General features: G+C 39.7%; 1 protein-coding gene across 1 annotated transcript in view; it reads left to right on the top strand.

Moving 5' to 3' along the window:
- The first annotated feature begins 1,637 nt into the window (after positions 1-1,637).
- Positions 1,638-22,045, top strand: part of LOC309390644 (cilia- and flagella-associated protein 337-like) — a 42,472-nt gene continuing 22,064 nt past the window's right edge. The window contains exons 1-13 of the mRNA XM_081950196.1: positions 1,638-1,838; positions 8,164-8,443; positions 9,269-9,322; positions 12,643-12,726; positions 12,947-13,012; positions 13,731-13,961; positions 14,843-14,922; positions 17,361-17,453; positions 18,705-18,750; positions 19,186-19,232; positions 19,377-19,494; positions 19,843-19,912; positions 21,442-21,685. Of these exons, the coding sequence (XP_081806322.1) occupies positions 1,771-1,838; positions 8,164-8,443; positions 9,269-9,322; positions 12,643-12,726; positions 12,947-13,012; positions 13,731-13,961; positions 14,843-14,922; positions 17,361-17,453; positions 18,705-18,750; positions 19,186-19,232; positions 19,377-19,494; positions 19,843-19,912; positions 21,442-21,685 (1,481 nt within the window). The 5' untranslated portion in view covers positions 1,638-1,770. The remainder of the gene's footprint in view (positions 1,839-8,163; positions 8,444-9,268; positions 9,323-12,642; positions 12,727-12,946; positions 13,013-13,730; positions 13,962-14,842; positions 14,923-17,360; positions 17,454-18,704; positions 18,751-19,185; positions 19,233-19,376; positions 19,495-19,842; positions 19,913-21,441; positions 21,686-22,045) is intronic.

Raw genomic sequence — 22,045 nt, forward strand, 5'->3', positions numbered from 1 at the left:
TCTGATTTTGGCATCAGATTATGAGAACCAGATGGGTTGATTTGCAAAACTAATTTATGATTTAATGTTTTGTGTAGATGCCGTTTGACAATCCTAGATTAGCGTTATGTGTGGACGCAGCCAGTGGTAAATTGTCAAGGCGTCTGACACAGGTACATAGATTGTGGTGTTTATGTGATTACATCACCATGTATCACAAAAATTGGGATATTTTCAGAGCAAATGGCTTTCAGCTCAACTGTTGATTACATTTTTCACTGCAATTCTTACACAGGATTTATTAAAACAATTTAAACATGTACAGGAATCCTCAAACGATTGTGTCTGCTCTCTTACATTTCTGAAATATTCTGTCTAGAAGTGTTTTATGAATCATTTTGGAATTTCTCTATTGATTTTTGTTTAATCAGAAATACAGGAAACAATACTTGAGAAAAGTGGGAAAGGCTTCACAGCCACATTCCTATGTGTTGTGTAACCCAACAGAGAGAAGGACATTCTGGAATCATTTAGAGCTATTTTCATATTTGTGTTCCAGTTAAAAGATTCTGAGCTCACCAGACTATTCGTGTACATGTGTTTTGTATAAATGAGCATCTTGAGTTGTAGCTTTTTTTCACAAGTATTTTTTTTTCCATTGGCATAAAAATTATTTTTCCCCTTCATTGGAGGGAGAGATGTCCAAAAAGTCATGATGGAAGCCACATATATTGACTGAAGTCCTGCCACTTTTTTACATAGAGCTGAGCTTTGATTGTACCCTTGTGGCCACCAAGGTTATAATGTTTTTGACCCCTCATGTGGACACCCCTTTTTTCAACTCACTTTTTGGGTGACACTGTTTAAGTAATACAAACCCGTCAGATCTAATCAGACAGGCAGAAACAATCAGAGAGAGGTGATCCCATGAGTATCCAGACTTCAGATTGTGAAGGAGTTTATAAATGACCATCAGCTCTTTTAATTGCACTCAGAAACATACTGGTAATCCTTTCAGTTTGTGAACTAGCATCATTACATCAGGGTTCTGAGACATGTCCATTGGTTCACTGTTGCATTCAGGACCACTTGTGCAGACCACGTCTAAAGTTCAACCCCTGCCAACTTTAACCAACAAAGGGATGTGCAGCATGACACAACAAACTGCTGCACATCTGGATCAATAGACCATTTGATCCATAGTGAATGCAGTGGGAGATCTGTGGAAAGATGCCAAAAGTGGTATGAATATATTGTACCTGACTATTTGCTGTAGTTCTTCTTGAAACTTGTCATAACTTTGAGAAACATGTGTTCTGAAATACATGTGACAACTCCATCAGTTGTTGTTAGTTGCGAAGGCGTGTCCGACCCATCGCAACCCCATGGATAATGTTCCTCCAGGCCTGCCTGTCCTCTACCATCCTCTGGAGTCCATTTAAACTCATGCCTATTGCTTTGGTGACTCCATTCAACCACCTCATTCTTTGTCATCCCTTCTTCTTTTGCCCTCAATCTTTCCCAGCATTAGGCTCTTCTCCAGTGTGAGTGTTTCCTTCTCATTAGGAGGCCAAAGTATTTAACTCCACCACTAGCTAGGACTATTCCCAGACTTCTCCTGGGGACTTAAGGGAGGTGCAAAGATTGCAGTAACCTGAGCATTGGAGACAGATCAAACAGCAGGTTCCAGACTCCTGAATAAAAGTAAGCACAAGCTGTTGCCTTATGAACGAAAAACAAATCCAAGATTTCAGCCACTGGAATTAGGAAGAAAACTATTCTGATTCCATAATGCCTCTGAGGAAAAAAGTGCGACCAAGTTCTGCTTCTGGGAAGTTAGAGTCCTCCACACTGACCAGGTAAGGGGCAATAATGGAGAGGAAGATGTGACGTCTATACATTAAACATTGCTGCCTTAATTTATTTTTTCTTTCTTTCAACACGAAACAAGATTAGTTGTAGCTGCCAAAGGCAGTCGTGTTTGGAAAGCTTGTGTGGTTGTCAAGGAGCCGAAGCTGTTTGGAGTTCAGTGTTTGTTTTTCTCCTTGTGTAAGAATTATAATTGTCTATGCTTGGCATTATGGCTTCTTCACCTAGCAATGATTCCTCCTCAATTCTATCTTGTCAGGAGTTCAATATGCACAGTGACCTGTGGATTTAGCTTCAGTGAAAAGTGTGAACATTTCTTAGATAGGATGGTCTGCTAGCTCTTCTTTTTTTTAGAAGATGCAGTGCATTATAATCACCTTCAGTCCCATGAGGACTTTCTGATGGCATAACCTAAGGCTTACTTTCACAGGAGAAACTTAAGAATAAAGCTACTGTGTTCCTGCAAAAAAAAAGCATGTTAGATTTCCAGTATGCCGGTGATTAAATTCACAGAGCAGAGGGAATATTTTAAATAACATTTAACATAACTTTTGCAGGATTCCTGCTAAGAGTGCACATCTCAGCAAAAGCACTTTTTGTAAGGAAGGAAAATCTTGTTCCTGTGCATATTTTACCTCAATCAGGAATGGAATTCTGACTCAGGAATAAGCTGAACCCTTTAAAGAGGTGAGCTGCCACTCACCATTTTCTAGGACAAGGAAAAAAAACCAATTATTCAGTCTTATCCAGAGGTGGGCTGCACATACCGAAAATGTGAGTGCACGCGCACGTCTTCCTTCCTTACGCGCAACATCTAAAACAAGGCTTTTTCAATGCGGGGCGGCTTCCTGTACACCTGCTAGGTCAGCCACGGTTAATAGAATGGGAGAGGCGCGCAAATCAGCTTGGCTGCGGGGCAGGGCGAGCGAGCCAAAAAGTGAGATATCTAGGACCAGATAGCATCGGGGCCGGAGGGGGGGGGGGGAACCAGTGCTCAGAACTACCAGTCTGAACCGCAAACCAGTCTGAACGGCAGCAGCCCACCACTGAGCTTATCCATTGACAACTTGCAGTATGTGCAACATACTACTATAGCAATAGCAGTTAGACTGATATATAGCACTCTCTAAGTGGTTTACAAAGTTAACATATTGCCCCCCAACCATCAAGGTCCTTATTTTACCAACCTCGGAAGGATGGAAAGCTAATTCAACCTTCACCCGGTGAGGATCATATTCCTGACAGTGAGTAGTGAGTTAGCCTGCAATACTGCATTCTAGCCACTATGCCACCACTAGACTATGCTGTCTAATTTTATTTAGTCATTCATTCTTGAAAAGTCTCAGGGTCTCACAAAATTATTTAGAAAATGGGCCTATTTAATGGTTACCTTTAAAATTGTGAATGTCACCATTTCATTGATGGAGTTCAGTAATTTTCTAAAACACTCTTAATTAACACAAGGGCTAAGTGAATATCCCCTGATCTTTGAGTTATCCTCTGCCTTTCAAAAAGGGTAAGCATTTCTCCTTCAAAAACCACCTTGTTATGAAATGTGATGTTACTAATACAATCTTTTATAGAATTTGGCATTTTGATGTATACATCTTAAGAGTTGGGCCCATGCAAGATGCTTAGTCCCAAGGTTACATTAGGTTTCCTCTGCTCTTTTGTATATAAATAAATTACACATTCCTCTTTTCACAGCATTGCACACCCCATGGTTTGTCCAGCAAGGTATTCTCAGCCAGAGTTGTTCAACAAGCAATAGAAAACAATATATGTAGCTTATATCATGCTCAGCTCTATATCATGCTCAATTATGTGAAGTCCAAATATCCAATGGAGATCATTGGATTATTTTGAGCCAGGCCTGACAAAGTTGCTTTGATATGGATAAAATGAGACCATTACCTTCCCATCCTCAGCCCATCCCAGTTAAGTATCTGCAAGAATAAACAAAACTATATAGAATGATTATGTCACAAATATGTGAATCACAGTTTAGGGTTTCATATTCTTACTGGTGCTGTGACCAGATGTGCTTTAGCTAATCACAGTGAATGAGAATTTTTACTATATGGGCCTTAAAAAAAGTAAATGACAAACCCTTTGATAGTATTAATAAGAAAAATGTACAGACCTGTCCATTACATTCAACTCAAAGGAGATTTTGTCTTTTAAAATTATTTCTATATAGTCTGGTTTATTGTATTTTCTGAGATATTTGAATAATTAATCTCCAGTAGGGAAATACCACAGAGATATTTTAGCAAAGATCATGTCTTGAGCTTTCCAATTAGCTTAAGTGTAACCAAGCAACATTGGAGAGTAAACAAAACATGAGAACAGAGTTTAAAACTATCACTCACCAGAAAACTGTAGTGTATGTTTATTTTCAGTTTGGCTTTCAGCCAGGGAACGGGTTTGTGCATTTAAAAAAATTCATCTAAGGCAGGGGTGTCAAACTTGTGGCCCGCGGGCCAAATGCATCAGATGCTGGCCCCGCCCCTGGCTGGTTTAGCAAAGGGGAAAAAGTCCTGATACGTCACATGATGCCACTGTGATCATGCGAGTTTGACACCCCTGATCTAAGGCAAGGGTATCAAACTGAAGGCCCGGGGGCCAGATCCGGCCCGGGCGGGGCTTAGATCTGGCCGCAGGGCCACCCTGGAAACAGCAAAGGATCGGCCCATGGTGCCTCTGCCAGTGAAAACGGAGCTTGGGAAGGCCGTGGGTGGCCCTCACGAGCTCCATTTTCACTGGCAGAGGGTTGCAGGAGGCTATTACAGCTGAAAACGGAGCTTGGGAGCCTGTTTTCACTGGCAGAGCACTCAGGCTCCCACAGGCACCCCCAACACGAGTGACATCAAGCTGGCCACGCCCATCCTGGCCACAACTACCCTGGCCCACCAAGGTCAAACACAACCCTGATGCGGCCCTCAATGAAATTGAGTTTGACACCCCTGATCTAAGGAAACCATAGTCAAAACTAAAGAGAGTTCAGGCTATTCCTCTATACATCATTTATTTGTTGTCATATGTTTTGCCATTAAGAAATGCACATGATCTGGAAAGCTAGGAAACATATATTCCATCCATTGTGCTCCATTGTTTTCTAGTGGAGGTGGGTGTTCTGGAGATGTAGGTTTGCCACAAGATTTGGGATGCAATCTGTAGCTCCCCAAAGCCTTTGGAGAAATCCTAAGAACCCAAATTACTGGCAAATTATAATTTTCAATTGTAATAGAGGGAGAAAAAGTATTAAATTCCTAAGAAGTAGGAGTTCTGACATCCAGGGGCCAGTTGGATACCAATAGATTTATTTCAGATGCAAAGCAATAAACATATCCATAAAGCAAAGAGGCCAGTAGTTTATTAAAGTAGTATAAATTACAGGAGAATGTATACTTAAATATCCTTTCTGCAGATAAAACTGAAAAAATATTTTTAGGTGAATTCCTTCTTGGGCCAGCTGGAATATAGAACCTTCTCAGTCATGTCTACAACAAGTGCCCATTCTATTCTGACCTCTTGGCTTAAGTACTTTTGCATAAATGTAAGAGGGTTATCTGTTTTAGCCCCTGAAGATGCCCACTCAGGGATGTCTCTTCCTGGAATTCAACAAGTCAGCTTTTTTTTGGGGGGGGGGAAGTTACTCCTCTATTCAGTAGAGTGATAAGGTCGAGATAAATAGCATAAGTTGAGGGCAGAAAGTGCACATGCATCGAGATCAGTACAATATATATTTTATAAAGAAAAAGTAATACAGAGTTCAAAAGCAAGTAAGGATAAAGAATATTTTGGAATGTGGAATTTATATAAACCAGGAGAAAAGTGGATCATGGCATTAGGCATACACATGGCATCTCACCATTTTGTTTGCATGAAAATTACTATTATTATTAACTTATTTAAAATATAACTTAATTATTAAGCTATTGCCTAACTAACTCTATATAACAAAATAGTATCTTATTCTAAATTCTAAACATATACAAAAATTGGACTAGACTATAACGGAACAGAATGGACCGGAACAGAACCGAACAGAATAACAGAGTTGGCAGGGACCTTGGAGGTCTTCTAGTCCAACCCTCTGCTCAGGCAGGAAACCTTATACCTTTTCAGACAAATGGTTGTCCAATCTCTTCTTAAAACGTCCAGTGTTGTAGAATTCAAAACTTTTGGAGGCAAGTTGTTCCACTGGTTAATTGTTCTAACTGTCAGGAAATTTCTTCTTAGTTCTAGGTTGGTTCTCTCCTTGATTAGTTTCCATCCATTGTGTTAGATAGGGTGAACAGAGGAGGCAGGCTCAGTAACAACAGCTCTTTATTCAGTGACTACTATCTACAATCCAGCGAAGGTCCTGTCCAGCAGCAGCCCTTTTATAGGGCTCCGGCAGGGCCTTGGGCCAATCAGATTTAAATGAGTTCCCACTGGTAGCAGTGGACCTTGGTGGAAACTACATGCATTCAAGGTACTTAACATATTCCAAGTACTTAACACCTTGCTTTTTGTCCTGCCCTTAGATGCTTTGGAGAATAGTTTGACTCCCTCTTCTTTGTGGCAACCCCTGAGATATTGGAACACAGCTATCATGTCCCCCCTAGTCCTTCTTTTCATTAAAAGAAATATATGATTAATTCAATTTTATTTTACTTAAATCACCATCATTCTATTCCTGGTTGTGATCATGTCTGGAAACTTAACTGTCAGAACACCACTTAATGATCAAATCTGGCCCTTGGCATAAAAACATTTCTGCATATACTACGCTACCCTGCATATACCTTGCATTGTGCCCTTGCAAGCTGAAGATCTTTTAGCATATGAGCAGAAAAAGACTCCAGCGTCAGGCAAAAGCCATTACAGAATGGATAAATCCCTTGTCTCTGATCTAAATGCACAAGTTTCTGGAGGAGATTTTGTGTTAATCCTGCAACAAGAGAGTGAAAGCGTTGAAGTACCATAAAAACTAAGAAACATATAACTGCTATTGTTATTTTAACTTAGAATGAAAGAATGATAGAGTTGAAAAAGAGAGCTTAGGTTATCAATTCCAAACCCTATCAAGTAGGTTTAAGTCAGGGGTGTCCAAACTTGGGAACTTTAAGACTTGTGGACTTCAACTCCCAGAATTCCCCAGCCAGCCATGGCTGGGGAATTCTGGGAGTTGAAGTCCACAAGTCTTAAAGTTCCCAAGTTTGGACACCCCTGGTTTAAGTGATTGGAGAATTTGTGGGCTGATGCACTTCTGTTGGGATGGGGAACACAGCAGAAGAAATTGGGCGAGCCGTTTCAGGAAAAGGAAATACTCATGGCTTTGCAGGTATATTCGTCAGATAGAATTGGCTGACTTGAATCAATCTCAGGTTAGGTTGTTAAGAGTACACACCCCTAATAATCATGCTATGCTCTGCAAGATCAGGGACATGGATCATAAAAGAACATGTGGTGGTATTGTCCGTCTATGGAGTATTCCTTCTTCAGAATATTCACCTCATTCCTCCTGTTGAAACTCAGGTAGTCAGCCAAACTGGAGCTCTTTTGTAAAGCTGTTAGTGCATAATCAAATGGTTTTGAGATGCTGTGTTGGTTTTTAGGTTATGGATTTAATTTGATTTTGTGTGTATTCTTGTAAACCATTGAGAATCCATACAGACAGGGGTAGTATTCAGCTGGTTCAGACCGGTTCGGGCGAACCGATAGTGGTGACCTGTGGGTGGCCACCTGCCTACCCACCCCGACTCTACACCGTCCTATTTAGCCACCTTTTTGAAGCCGTGTGCATACGTGCAAGCTGTGTGCATGAGTAAAGCACATGCACGGAAGGCCGCGCACATGCACGGAAGGCGCACACACTCACAAAGCGAGCAAGCGTGCATGCGGGCAGTGAACCGGTGGTACCACCTCCGCATACAGATAAGTGATTTCCAAAACTGTATAGCATATAAATAGATAGACAGAAACTTAGATGTTACTTATTGCTGACATAGAAAGTGTCCATAATGAAGCACCTTCCTTCCTTCTTCCTCTGCCCTTCTTTCTTGCTTTGTTACCTGCAGCTTTAGTCCAAATTTGAGAAAGTCACTTCACCTTTTAATACCTGAGGCATCTTTATTTGTTAGTAGAATAATTGTAATTTATGGATGAAAAAAAAAACCTGTCTCATTGTGTCGAAGATTATTAACTCTAACCCCAGCCTGAAACTTTATTTCTTTTGTTACTATTGTTCCCAAAGCTGGTGAATAATGAATGAACAATAATACCATTTCCCATAGAACTTTCTGTTCTGTTTTTGTGCTTGGACAGCATTCTGAATGAGCTAACAGAGCCGACATTGACAAAGGACTCTCTGTTTGGAAGAGCGCAGACTTCATTTGCAGGCCCCAGATTGCAAACTGCCTCTCCAGTTTCTATTGGCAGCTTCTCAGAAGACCGAAAGAATATCCCCAGACCTCCAGAATGGCTGGTGAGGGAATTGCTGAAACAGCAGCAAAGGAGTCACTCCATTGGACTCATGGAAAACATCTCAGAGAGCGAAAGTATTCATCACCGTGCCGATTCCTCCAGAAGCCAATGGAAAGGCAAAGTATAAAGCATTCTCTTTGTTGGCTTTAGTAAGGATTTTCCAGAGTTAGCTATGAGGTGTTACATAAAAGCTTATTCAAATGTCTTTTGTACAGAAAGCATCTGCTTAGGAGTTGCTTAGAAGTCAGGTGAAAACTGAGACATATTTTAGGTCATGCTATACATTTTTATCAGGTTATTTAGGACAGTATTACACATTTCAGTCTCCATGGAGATGCCACAGAATTGGCACTGCAGTCTGTTCAAAACCAACCACTGAAATACAAAGCAAAGATATGGGGACCCATATCTATTTTTCTACTTTAAAATATTATTAGTTTGGGGGTAGGACAGAGACACTGGACCTACCATTCAAGGTTATGAATTATGTTTTGTCTCCTGTGGTATGTTGCTCTGGCAAGTGCTAATCTGTACATATCCAGCCGAAGGCATGTAAATAAAACTCTTATAGTGAAGGGAAACTTAATCCACTCTCTGCTAAAACATTTTCTCATATTCTACCTTCTTTTTTGATAAATTCAGCATTAATGGGGCTTTTTGCTTCTCTACAACATCTGAAACCTTAGCTCAGAGGGGCAGAATTGAACATTTCGGGGTTTATTTATTAAGGTTTTACATTTATATATTGTTTTCATGTATTACTTCTATTTTGTTACTTGCCTTCTAAGAGTGTATATTCTTCCTGGTGCTGTGAGAGGGGACTAAACGCATTTGCGGCAGATATTAGATATTGACTCAAGGCATCAAACTAGAAACTTCTCTCTGAAATTTAGTTGTGTACAATATAATGCATGCATTAATCCATCCTGCTCTTTGTCTTGACAAGATTGAACAGCAGATTACACTTGATCAGCTGCAGAAACTATACACAGCCTTTCAGGTACAGTCATCCTATTAAATGATTGGTGTCAAAATATATCATGATATTTGCATGGAAATTTTTGATGCTGCAGTTGCAACATCTCTGGGAGGATCTAAGTTGAGAAGGTTTGTAGATGTTATCCCATTGGAAAACATAATTCAAGGCATCTATTGATTAAAAATGTTTGTCTAATATAAAATATTTATGCTTTGGGATTGGTTTGATTTTAATGTAAGGTGATCATGAAAGAAAGAAAGCATTCATTCTTGAAAAGGTCATTGTCAAGAAATGTATGTCAAGCAAGAAAGTAATATAAACCTTGCAGTATGCGCTTGCCTATACTAGCAAGTCTTTTCTTGGCATAATAGGATGAATGATGATTAAGAATTGCTATTTTACTGTTTTAATATTTGCTACAGATGGACCCTACCTTAATTAGGTTAATTGGAATTAAGTGTTTGTAAGTTTGTATATTGCCAAGGATTTGAATTTTTAATCATGTGATCATGGGGATGCTGCAATGGACACAAGTCCACACCAAAAACGGTCATAAGTCACTTTTTAAGTGCCGTTGGAACTTTGAATGGTCACTAAATGAACTGTTGTAAATTGAGGACTACCTGTATTCACTTTGGATGGCATATACCAGTGATGGCGAACCTATGGCACGTGTGCCACAAGTGGCACACGTAGCCATTTGTCAGGGCCATTTGTCAGGGCCCCCCTTGGAGGGTGGTTTTAAACGTTCCGAAGGCATCAGGGAAGCCTCCGGACGGTCCCTGAAGCCTCCGGAGGCCCTCAGAGGGGCGGGGGGCTCTTTTCGCCCTCCCCAGGCTCCTATAAAGCCTCTGGAGCCTGGGGAGGGCGAAAAAAGCATGTAAAAATGGGGGGGCGTTGTGCGCGCATGCGCACTGGGGATTGCACATTGCATTATGGGTGCAGCACGCCTGCACACAACCCCCCCGCGCTCCCCCCACTTGTGGCACGTGAGCCAAAAAGGTTCGCCATCGCTGGCATATACATTTAATAAATAAATATAAAATATTACTCAAAATTGAACTGCGCTGTGGAGTGTAAGACATAACTAATTTAATAACTTTTGCTTTCAGTCTTGCTCAAATATCCTAGAGTGCATTTGCGATAACTCTTTGATCTATAGCTGGATCAAATCTCAAAAGGAATTGAGCTACTCAAGAAAGCTCAGCTGGGTAACACAGAGAAAATAAAATGTGAGAGGAGAAAAATGGCTTTTCCCCTCCTTTACCACAAAATCGGCTGAATGTGTTCAAACAAATTTAGCACACCTTTTCCTCCAGTCACCTCCCAGCTTTTTCCATTGCTCTCAGCTGAGATTTATTGCTGCCCATCTTATAACAGTGACTCAGTATAACATGACTGAATGAGTTCCTCTTCGTGAAAAATGTTCAGGAGTTAATATGTCAATTAATGTTGAAACTGTAGAAAGAATGCAGAGAAGAATGCCACAACACTGGAAGTCTTTAAGAAGATGTTGGATTGCCATTTGTCTTAAACAGTATAGGGTTTCCTGCCTAGGCAGACTAAAAGACCTCCATGCTCCCTTCCAACTCTGCTATTGTAAATAAAAAAATATATTGTGAATAAAATAATAGCAAATATGTCTATCAGGATTCTCAGTCATCTAGGTCATGGTTCTCCCAAAGGTGCTTTTTCGAGAGGCAACTGGACTTTCTGGATTTTCTTTGAAGAGGATCGAAGAGGCCACCTATGTCAAACTTGAACAACCCTCTCTCAACAGAGGAGGAGTGACACGACATTTCCACCCCCATTTCTACCACCCAGGTGATGCTGATGACACAGATCAGCAGATCCAGGTGGCCTTAACGACCCGCTAAAAGAGTGCAAATGACCAGCTGTCTGCAAGGAGTATAAATCCTTTCGTTCCCCACCATCCTGCCAGAGCTGAAGAAGATTCTTGGATGAGAAGTGAAACGTCTTCAAAGAAAAAACAGAAAGTCCATTTGCCTCTTGAAAAGGCACCTTTGGGAGCAGCAAAGATGATTAGGGGAATTGAGACTAAAACATACAAAAGAAAAGTTGCAGGGATTGGGGTATGTCTAGTTTAATGAAAAGAAGATTGGGGGTGATATGATAACAGTGTTCCAATATCTAAGAAGCTGCCACAAAGAAGAGGGGTTCAATCTATTTTCCAAAACACCTGACAGCAGGACACGAAACAGTGAATGAAACTAATCAAGGAGAGAAAGAACCTAACAATAAGGAGAAATTTCCTGACAGTGAGAACGATCAATTGAACAACCTGCCTGTAGAAGTTGTGAGTGCTCCAACACGGGAGTTTTTCAAAAAGATATCGGACAACCATTTGTCTGAAATGGTATAGAGTCTCCTGCTTGAGCAGGGGTTGGACTAGAAGACTCCAAGTTCCCTTCCAATCTGTTATTCTGTTATTAAAATATGTAATACTACAAAAACCAGAGCAAAATATAATATAACTGTTAATCCATCACTGGAGTCTTCCTCTCTGCTTTGACATTGGCTGTAAAGGGGACAGCCCATTATCTGCCACTGGCCTGGGGAAAATGTTCCACCTACTTATTGGAGGCCTCTACAGCTAGGTGGAAAGAAGGCCCAGGTGAGTGGGTGTCTTTTTACCCAGGACCAGAAACAATAAAAATCACAAGGGCTGTTCTCATCAGGTGGCATGTTTTATTGAGTGAGCTGTTGAGGTGGGTAAAAATATCAATAGAGATAGAAACTAAAATATGTAACTTTGGTAGAGGAACAGAGACATCTTACTATAGTGAAAGTGGATCAGAGTCCCTCTTGAATTCCTGGGGACTGCTGTATCTGTCAGGCCTCAGCCCAAAGACGGCATAGTGAATCCAGTTCTTTATTTGCTTATCTCTAATAGACAGAATCTTGCCAGACTAAAGCTATAAACTTCTAACCTAATTGATATACCCTGGGAAATTCTAGGGTGCGGCTACCTTGAATCTTTTCCTTTCCTCCCCCATCTAGTTCAGAATTACACAGACTCTTGTCTTGATCCCTTGTTTGGAATGCGGGGCCTTCTCTATGGGAAGCCACAGTGCTATGCCAACATTCCTCCCACTCCTTCAGCTGCAAATTTCTTCACAGTGTCTGATTTCTGATGAAGACAATATTGACATTATGGTACTTTAGTTTAACGTTTAACATTGCTCTCATGTTTGAATTATTCGGAAAGAAAGAAAGAAGTGACAGAAAAATGAAACTATGATTTGAAATGTTAATATTGGGTCATGTCTACTGCTCTATACTAATGCTTAATAATGCTTTGCTGCTTTATTTGCCTCCAGGGATTGGAAACAAGTGGACATAAATCTGTGGATATAGAAAGCTTCAAGCACATATTAAAGACATGTGTGGGATCACATAATGCAGTAAGCAAGTAGTTTGAAATTACTTGGGATATTTTAACTTGTAGCAAAAGTTATACGTAAAAGGGGAATGGGGATGGGAAATGCCTTCCTTCCTACCCTGATTTAAGGGGCTGCATCAAATTGGGGGGAATGGAACAGTGAGCGCCAACAACATGTGTCTCATGAAATTTCAATGCTTTGTTAATGTTAACCTTGTGCACATTTTTGTTTCTGTTTATAGACTGATGAAGAAGTGGAAAAACTATTCATGAAAATAGACTATTTGGCAACTGGCAACATTCAGTGGGTACATACATATTTTGCTAAAATGGAAAAGTAGATGATGTGTACTCAAGCATTTGGCCGCAACAAAATAAGAAATCTTTTTTTTTTTAATGTGAATTAGCAGAAATATCTTTGACTCTGGCAGCATTAGAAAAGTGTTAAATAAATAAATGCAAAATGGCAATTTTTTTCTGATTTGGACCACAAGTAGCTTCAACGCTTGATTGAAAATGTTGGAAATAAATGGCCTGACAATATAGGTGGAGGTACTGACATTAGTACAAGGACAAATGTTTTGTTTATTCTGTAAATATTATATAGCACCATGCTCCATAAGATAGTAACATTACCAATAAAGGAGAATATTTGGAGCTAAGGGTTGAAATAAGGGATCCTTGGGGTTCTCTGAGCTTGCTTGTTTTCTTGCAGAAGTTTCATTACCCTAACTAGGTAACATCATCAGTGCTAGACCTGATGATGTTACCTAGTTAGGGTGCTGAAATGTCTTCAAGGAAACAAGCAAGCCCAGAGAGTACCAAGGATCCCACATAGTAATGTTTCTTGACAAATGTTACATATCTTTTACTTCACATGTTTGTAGGAAGAAACAAATCAATTTGACTTAATGTTCCTTTAGGAATAAGCCTATTGGATACTGAAGGATTCACTTCTGAATGACCATGCATGCCACTAGCATGAATAGACACCAGGATAATAACTCTCTCTTTTTCTCGATGCAGCATGATTTCTGCACATACTTGCAGATAGAATATGCTGAATTGGACAGCTCATCTACACGCTTGAAAGAGGTGACCTTTTCATTTCCTGCTACCATGCAAGAGATCCCGCATGGAGAGCCTGTGTTGCGCATTTGCTCCCTGGTGGATAGCACATTAATAACAGCACAAGAAGATGGGCAAATTTCTTTCTGGTCACCAGAGTTCAAACTCAAACGAAGCAAGATGGTGTTTGTATGTCATGTGTTTTTTATTTTGCAGTATTTAGGAATATAGTTCTATTTGTTTCCATTTATATTGTGTTCTATCTCGATGACGTTGCGTTTTAAAAGATCTTCCTGCTTAAGCAGAATCCCCTGTTGTTCAAATCCACCTCTCTTCATACAGCCTTTTCCAATATGCCCTTCCAGATGTTTGCTGCTGCTGCTGAAGGAAATTGCATCGCATTACATCTGATATTCACTGGATTAAGAAGGACCGTCGTCTCATCTCTTCAATATTTTTCAAGAATTTGGTCATTGATCAACAAATAGAACAAGAGAAGCACAATTATTTAGGATTTAAAAAAAGAAAAAAGTATTGTTCTACGATATTTAAAAAAGCATTAGAAGAAATATTATGGTGTATTGTGCAAAGTACAGTGACCAAATTCTTAAAAAATATTGATTGATTGACTGATTGATTAATGAACCACCTCTGCGCCAGAAGAAGCAGGGCGTATGGATCAGACCTAAGTCTTAGCATAAGGGAGAGAAATGTATCCTAAAGATGGTGCTGAACAACTATTCTCAAGGTCCGTCAAAATTGCCTATATGGTAACTGGACAGCTGGGAATTGTAGCTCAGCAATATTTGGAGAACGGAGTGTTTCCCACTTCCACTCCAATAGCATTCTTTACACAATCCAAATAAATATCTTTTCCTATATTAAGTGTACTGGCAAGAATTTCTTCTTAAAACTATTTCCCTTGTTATTCTCTCTGTACAGCCATGTCCTCTCTGCTTTTTCCTGTATCCAAGGATTTTTTTAAAATTTATTTTGATTTTGAAAGAAGAGTTGCCTGGTTAATGATTCAGAAATGCCAGTTGAATTGTAGCTGTTTCTCCCCTTTGTAGGAGAAAATCCAGAGAAAATCTAAGTGGCTGATGGATTTTACTGTCATGACACCCTATAATAAACTAATTCTGGGAACTGGGTAAGTATCTCACGTATATACACCCACTAACCTGATCGGTCATTTCCTTTTACTGCAGAACATTGAAAGAAACATTTACTGGAACACAACAATGGCTACAGGATATGGTAAAAAATTTCAAGATGGATACAGATTGTGAGCAAAGCTCACATACCATTATGTTTTTAATGTCAGTCAGTGGATGCTGCAACAGGAAAGGAAAATGAAGAAAAAATAGCAATGCATGAGTAACCAGAATATTGCCAGCTGGAGGAGATTCCTTTTGAGATGGATGTTGCTGGGTGGGGCTGGAATTTCAGCCAAGGAAACCAACAACCATAACTCTTTTGAGTATAGAACAGGGCTGTCAAACTTGCAGCCCGCGGCCTGGATGTGTCACGTGCTGACCATACCTATGCCTGGTTTAGCGAAGGGGGGAAAGTCCCAATACATCACATGACACTATCATGATGACATGAGTTTGAAACCCCTGGTGAGGTGTTGGAAGAAATGTCCATCTGGGTTCAGTTCCAAGTGGGGAAAAAGATATTGGATTCCTGGAAGTTGCTTGGAAAGAAGGTCTATTGATGATAGACAGTACCACATGGTTAGAGGTCTGGGGGGGGGGGGGAAGAGATGCTGAGAGTGCCCTGGTTTTATGTCCTCTCTGGACTTTTGAATTTGAGCTTGTATTCTGATTGGTTGTCAGACTCCCATAGGGCCAGGCAGGGGCAACTCTGTAGGTTGTCCTGAGTCCCAAGCTTGGTTGAGCTGTTGCTGGGTGATGATGTAATGAAAGGCCTTTTGGATTCCTATTATGACTCTGCCTGAATGAGGTAGATCTTTGTTATGTACTGGCCCACGCCTTAATGGCTCATTGACAAAGGTGTGTGTGTGGGGGGTGAGTTTCTGACTCCTTTTTAGGGGAAATATTCTTTTAATATTTCCTAAAATTTTTCATTTTTCTAGGAGTGTGGTTGGTGCTAACTTCCTCCAATAGAACATTAAAATCCATATAGACAGCAACACAGCATAGAGCCACTCTGGGTATGCAGTTACAGTACAATCTGTTTGTGAAGGCAGCAACATTTGGGTGGCATGATTTCTTGCCTCTTTGGGGCAAGGACAAAGCAGGCAAAACAGCTATGTGGGTGTGACCTGTGGTCCATTTCATAAATTGCTGCTGTAAAGGAAATGCTGCCATCTAGGCTTTGCTGTTCCTCCTCAGTAACCCAGGCAAAGGAGAAGGGCTGAAATTGACAAAGAGGTTCGTCAGTTTCCATTTCTCTTAGAAAGGGACAGAGTATCCTTCCTTTCTTTTTTTTTTTACAAATGGGGTGGAGGTGAAGGACATTTTTGCTCTTTCCCCCCCTAGCATTCTTAGAATTAGCAGAAGCTTGAACAATATGAAAAATATGACTTCTGCAACAGAGTGGTCAATGCCTGTAATGCATTACCCGACTATGTGGTTTCTTCCCCAAATCCCCATAACCTTAACCTTAGACTATTTACTGTCGACCTCACCCCATTCCTAAGAGGTCTGTAAGGGGCGTGCATAAGTGCACCAACATGCCTACTGCCCCTGTCCTAATGTTTCTTTTTATTCATATCCATTTCATGTATCCAAAATCATGTTTATACATATACGTGTTGTCTAATACATGCTGGGTGAAATAAATAAATAAATAAATAAACCATTATGCATCATTTTCCAATTCTTCTGAATGCATAGAGTAGGAGTGGTGGTATGAAGACACTAAATTACAATTAATGGTTTAACTAAATGAAACAGTAACTTTTATAATTATAGAAATCTACTTCCATGTAAAGAAATATCAGATAGTGTGCAATCCAGAATAAGTGGATACAGACACAACCCTAAGTCAAAATAACACAAACCATACAATGTCTTAGGTTCGTGTCTATTTAATCCCCTTTTAAAGCTGAATTCTGGAACTTTGGAAGAAGGTGGAATCAAATATCCACAACACCCATAATTTTACAAAACTCATGTCATCTCTTCCACGAAAACCACTAACATTTTTCTCATAGCAGAACTGCTATGAGGAGCATGTGGAAAGAGCCACAGCACAGCAACAAAAATACAATGTGTGCTTCCTAACATCATTACATGAATGATTAATAATGTATTATTAATATCGTGGCCTCTGATGCAAATACAAATGCACAAATTGCATCATTTGCATGATTATAGGATGACACAAGTGTCAGAGTATCATCCATCTGACCATAAATGGAACCATACAGTATGCTCAATTACACTGTCACAAATATCTAGTGACATTACAAAATTGGTTTTATTTTGAATCCATTTTGAAATTAACCCTAACTAATCCTTGTCTACAGCTATTGTTTATCACTGTTTGTCTTACTTGTGGGAAAAGTATGCCTATTAAGTCTGTGATATTAACATCTGATCATATTTAAACTTGTGATAGGGATCGTGAACTTCAGTTTTATGAAAGCTCCAACTTTGAGCCCTACCTTCAGATTAGTGGTTTGGAAGCTATACCTTTGAATCTGGATTACTGGTAAGCCAATCAGATCCCTATCATGTACCATTTTTCATCACATAATGATTCTGTATTATTATATATGGCCTGATCTATTATTATGCTCTGTTATGGCATTTGATACTCTTAGTTGTAGAAGGTCAGTGATGCAATACATTTCTCTGGCTATGATTCTTTCTTTTGCTTTCCTTGAGTTGATCAGCAACCGTCAGAAGACATTCTTTTAATTTTCCTATAATGTCCCAAAATGTTGCTGCATTAACTGGTACGGTGCATAGGCGGCTCCAAGAGTCGTGAAAGTTGGGGAAATAGATTTCCTGTGGTTGTGCTGGCATTGTGGCCACATTAACTAGCATTGGTGGAAGTGATTGTATCCAGAGAGTCATGAGCCCTGCACTTTTAAGATAATTGGTTATAGCATTAACTATCCTTTGATTAGGCTTCAGAAAACTGTGGGAACCTGCAAGCATGAGAACTTTTATAACAGGCCAGGACCTTAGAGGGTTAAAATGCCAATATTCCAAAAGTCCTGTTCAAAATATCTGTGCATGATTATGCACATTTAGAAAATGATTCAGAGGACATCCTGTGAATTTTTCATGAGCAAAACAGCTCCCTGCTGGCTATAAAATCAACTTCTCCTTTCTTAGATTTCTTGCTCAAACTGGAAAAAAAAGATAGTGGTTACTTTAAGAATTGTTTTAATGAGGCAGTTCTTAAAGCATTTTTTAGCCTTATACCGAAGCCTGAAGAAAAGTAGGTCACTTTAATAAGTAGCAGAGGGGGGGTACTAGCCTTTCATGGGGTTCAAAGCACCCCTTCTGAATCATTTTCAAAGCACGTTAACCTTACTCTGTTGTTCTGAGGAGAACTGTACAATGTTGGCTCATTCGCATTCATCTCTGACTTTCTCCGTTGACAGGAAGATATGCAGTCAAGGAATTTGGTTCAGCTCAACATAGTTTAACGTGATTTGCAGAACTGAAAATCTTGATTGCACATTGCTACCCTTTGCGCAAAGCGTAGTCAGATGAAACTGATTACAATTTGTTTGCAGATCTTCTGATGTACACATGTCATAAGCATCGGGGCACATATCTGCATTCCAGGCCTCGCTCTATGCCTAGATGTTTTTAAGGGTTTGAAGAATGCCACCTTGATTAGGTTTCATTGAAACACTTGCAGGATTCAGATTGCCTTGAAAACCTGTATGAAATTTATTTATGAGGGACAAGAAATTCTTCATTTTCTCCTATACTTCATTTTCAGCTACACAGGTCATGATGAATGTATGATTCTTTACGGCGATGACCAGGTATGTGTTAGATCGGGCAATGAGAAGGCAGATACAGGCTTAACGCAACAACAGCTCTTTATTAGCAGTAGAACAGTATGTACAATCCAGTAACTGTTTGGTCTGACAGCAGCCCTTTTATAGGGAGCTGTCAGACCTCTTAGCCAATAGGATTAAACCTCTGTTCCTGCCGGAACAGAGGAACAGAGTGGAAACTCTGGTAGCTAGTGTTAATATCTAACACCCTTCCCCTCTTGGTTGGGATGTTCCTATTGGTTACAAAGTCCCGTAGGTAGGCGGGTCTTTGTCTAACTCTACCAGACCTGTGCAGTTCATTTGGAACAGGTTCTTCAGGCAGGCCGGGTGGACCTGTCTGCTCTACAGCTCCACTTTGTGGAACCTGCCCATAACGTGAATTATATCTTTGTATTTTCCTTTCCCCTTGCTTTGTTATAGGGATGTGTCAATATCTTGCAGTTATATTCTGTGGGTGAGACCCTGAGGTAAGCGCTTACAAAAGCCCAAATATCAATTGAGGTAATCAATTGAGGCATTCAGTTGGCAATTTGTAATTCCTGCCTGGTAGAGATATGGCGTCAGTTCTTTCAGATGAAATGATATAATTATCTTTTCCTGATGTCTTTCAGGACATGGAAGAAGCTGCCCAAAGTGGAAAATCTCCCTAATATAAGGCTTGAGAGTGCTATACTTTCTCCAAATGTCACTTACATCCGTTGGAAAGTTCATGAAGACTGGGTCACTCAGGTAAAAGCAGAAGGGCCTTCCGCCTTCTGATCTAGAGAGAACATGGGGTTCTATTCAGGGTTTTTTTGATTCATTCAAGTCATGTTTAAGCTTCTTACGGAAATCCAGAAACACTCATATTTTTTTCCAGAAAGGCAGGAAGAATTCCTTGTTGAGAAACAATTAAACTTTGACTCTATGTCTCATAATCCTTTTGGAGAATTGATGGGTATGCTTTTCCAGGATTTTGTAATGATTATACAGCTATGTTCTTTTTCTGTGTAAGTTAAGAAAATAAAATAAAACAATAATAATATTCTCAACTCACCAGTATTTGGTCGAGTAATATTCTTTTCTCTGTCTTTTTAGCTGAGTTACTATGATTCTATTAAGGCAATAATTTCTGCATCAAGCCATGAGCCTACAGCCTTAGTAGTAGGTAATTATATAATTCTTTATATGTTGTTTGTAATGTCTCCCCTTAAAATTACTTCATGATTGATTATATGCCATCAACCTGGTGTTGTCTCTTAGTAACCATGTAAATAGATTTTATCCGTAAAGATCTTTCTATCCAAAAGATTTCTCCATAAACATCCATTTAAATATGAGCCAGCAGTATGCAGCAGCTGCCAAAAAAGCCAACACAGTTCTAGGCTGCATAAAAAGAGAGATAGAATCAAGATCATGTGAAGTGTTAATACCACTTTATAATGCCTTGGTAAGGCCACACTTGGAATACTGCATTCAGTTTTGGTCACCACGATGTAGAAAAGATGTGGAGAGTCTAGAAAGAGTGCAGAGAAGAGCAACAAAGATGATTAGGGGACTGGAGACTAAAACATATGAGGAACGGTTGCAGGAACTGGGAATGTCTAGTTTAATGAAAAGAAGGACTAGGGGAGACATGATAGCAGTGTTCCAATATCTCAGGGGCTGCCACAAAGAAGAGGGAGTCAAACTATTCTCCAAGGCACCTGAGGGTAGAACAAGATGCAATGGATGGAAACTAATCAAGGAGAGAAGCAACTTAGAACTGAGGAGAGATTTCCTGACAGTTAGAACTATTAATCAGTGGAACAGCTTGCCTCCAAAAGTTGTGAATGCCCGAACACTGGAAGTCTTTAAGAAGATATTGGATAGCCATTTGTCTGAAACGGTGTAAGGTTTCCTGCCTAGGCAGGGGGTTGGACTAAAAGACCTCCAAGGTCCCTTCCAACTCTGCTATGGTATATGGTCCTTCATGTCTTCCACCAGTGCATCTTGTTCTACCCATCATTACTGTTACCAAGTCAGTACATCTTCCTGCTGTTCAGCCTCTTCTTCTCTTTCCTTTCATTTTCCCAGCATTAGAACCAGAGGTGGGTTGCTCCCGGTTCAGTCCGGATCGGGTGAACCAGTAATAGTGGTTCACCTGCCCAGGCACTTCTGCACATGTGTAGAAGCATCATGGATGTGTCTGAACCTGTAGTAAAAAAATTGGCAACCCACTACTGATTAGAACTTTCTCTAGAGAGAGAGGTCTTTGAGTAATAGGTCCAAAATAGGATAATTTGAGCTTTCCATTGTAAGATGGAAAAGGTATAGATTAAGCTTTCAGTCTTAGCTAGTACATTGAGACGTACAATTTTCTTTGTTTAATTAATTTATTTGTATCCTGCCTTTATTTTTATAAATAACACAACTAATGTATCCAACACATCTTCATCCTCCTATTTTCCCCTCAACAACCCTGTGAGATGAAATAGACTAAGAGTGGCTGACCCGAGGTCACCCAGCTGGTTTTCATGTCTAAGGCAGGAGTAGAACTCACAGTCTCCTGGTTTCATAGCCTGATGCTTTAACCATTCGATCAAACTAACTCTCAAAATAAAGTAAAAAAATCAATGAATATTCCCTCTGTATAAAAATGTCGGAGTCTAAATTCTGTGTAGGAATCTTTTACTAAACTCTCATATCCTTCTACAGGTTGCATTGTGGGAGCTACCAATGTTGAGCAACAAATGAGAGAAATAAAAGAAAATAAGAAAGATTTAAAGATGAAGAAAGCACAGGAAATGCTAGGAACTCCCTCCCAGAGAGCTGAAGGGGATCAAATTATTTTTCGGGTTCATAAAGGAGTCAAAACATTTGCACTTAGTAAAAAGAATAATGCCATAGTAACTGGCGGAATGGATCGAATTATTCGAATATGGAATCCATACGTGGCTGGGTAAGATATTGCAACTATTCTTCTACTGTTCTGTTATAGTCCTTAGCCAACTATTAGTTATTTTAAGTGCATAACATGCTATTTTTATTTAGGATATGCATGCATTAATTAGTATGATGTATAAAGAAAAATGCAGAACAAATGAATTCATAATTCACAGTTAGCTTAATACCCCTTTAAGAGATCCTTACTATAGTTATGGAAGGAGGGGATAATATTTTTCTTGTCATTATCAATAATATAAATAAATCGAAGGGTGTTTAAAATTATTTATTCATTATTCTTTAGATTTTCATTAGATTTCTACAGGAGCCGGTGGAAAAATAGGATTTGTTGTAGGCAACAAAATCAGCTCTCCAT

This window comes from Natrix helvetica, assembly GCF_964273705.1.
Source record: "Natrix helvetica genome assembly, chromosome: 4".
Taxonomy (NCBI): domain Eukaryota; kingdom Metazoa; phylum Chordata; class Lepidosauria; order Squamata; family Natricidae; genus Natrix; species Natrix helvetica.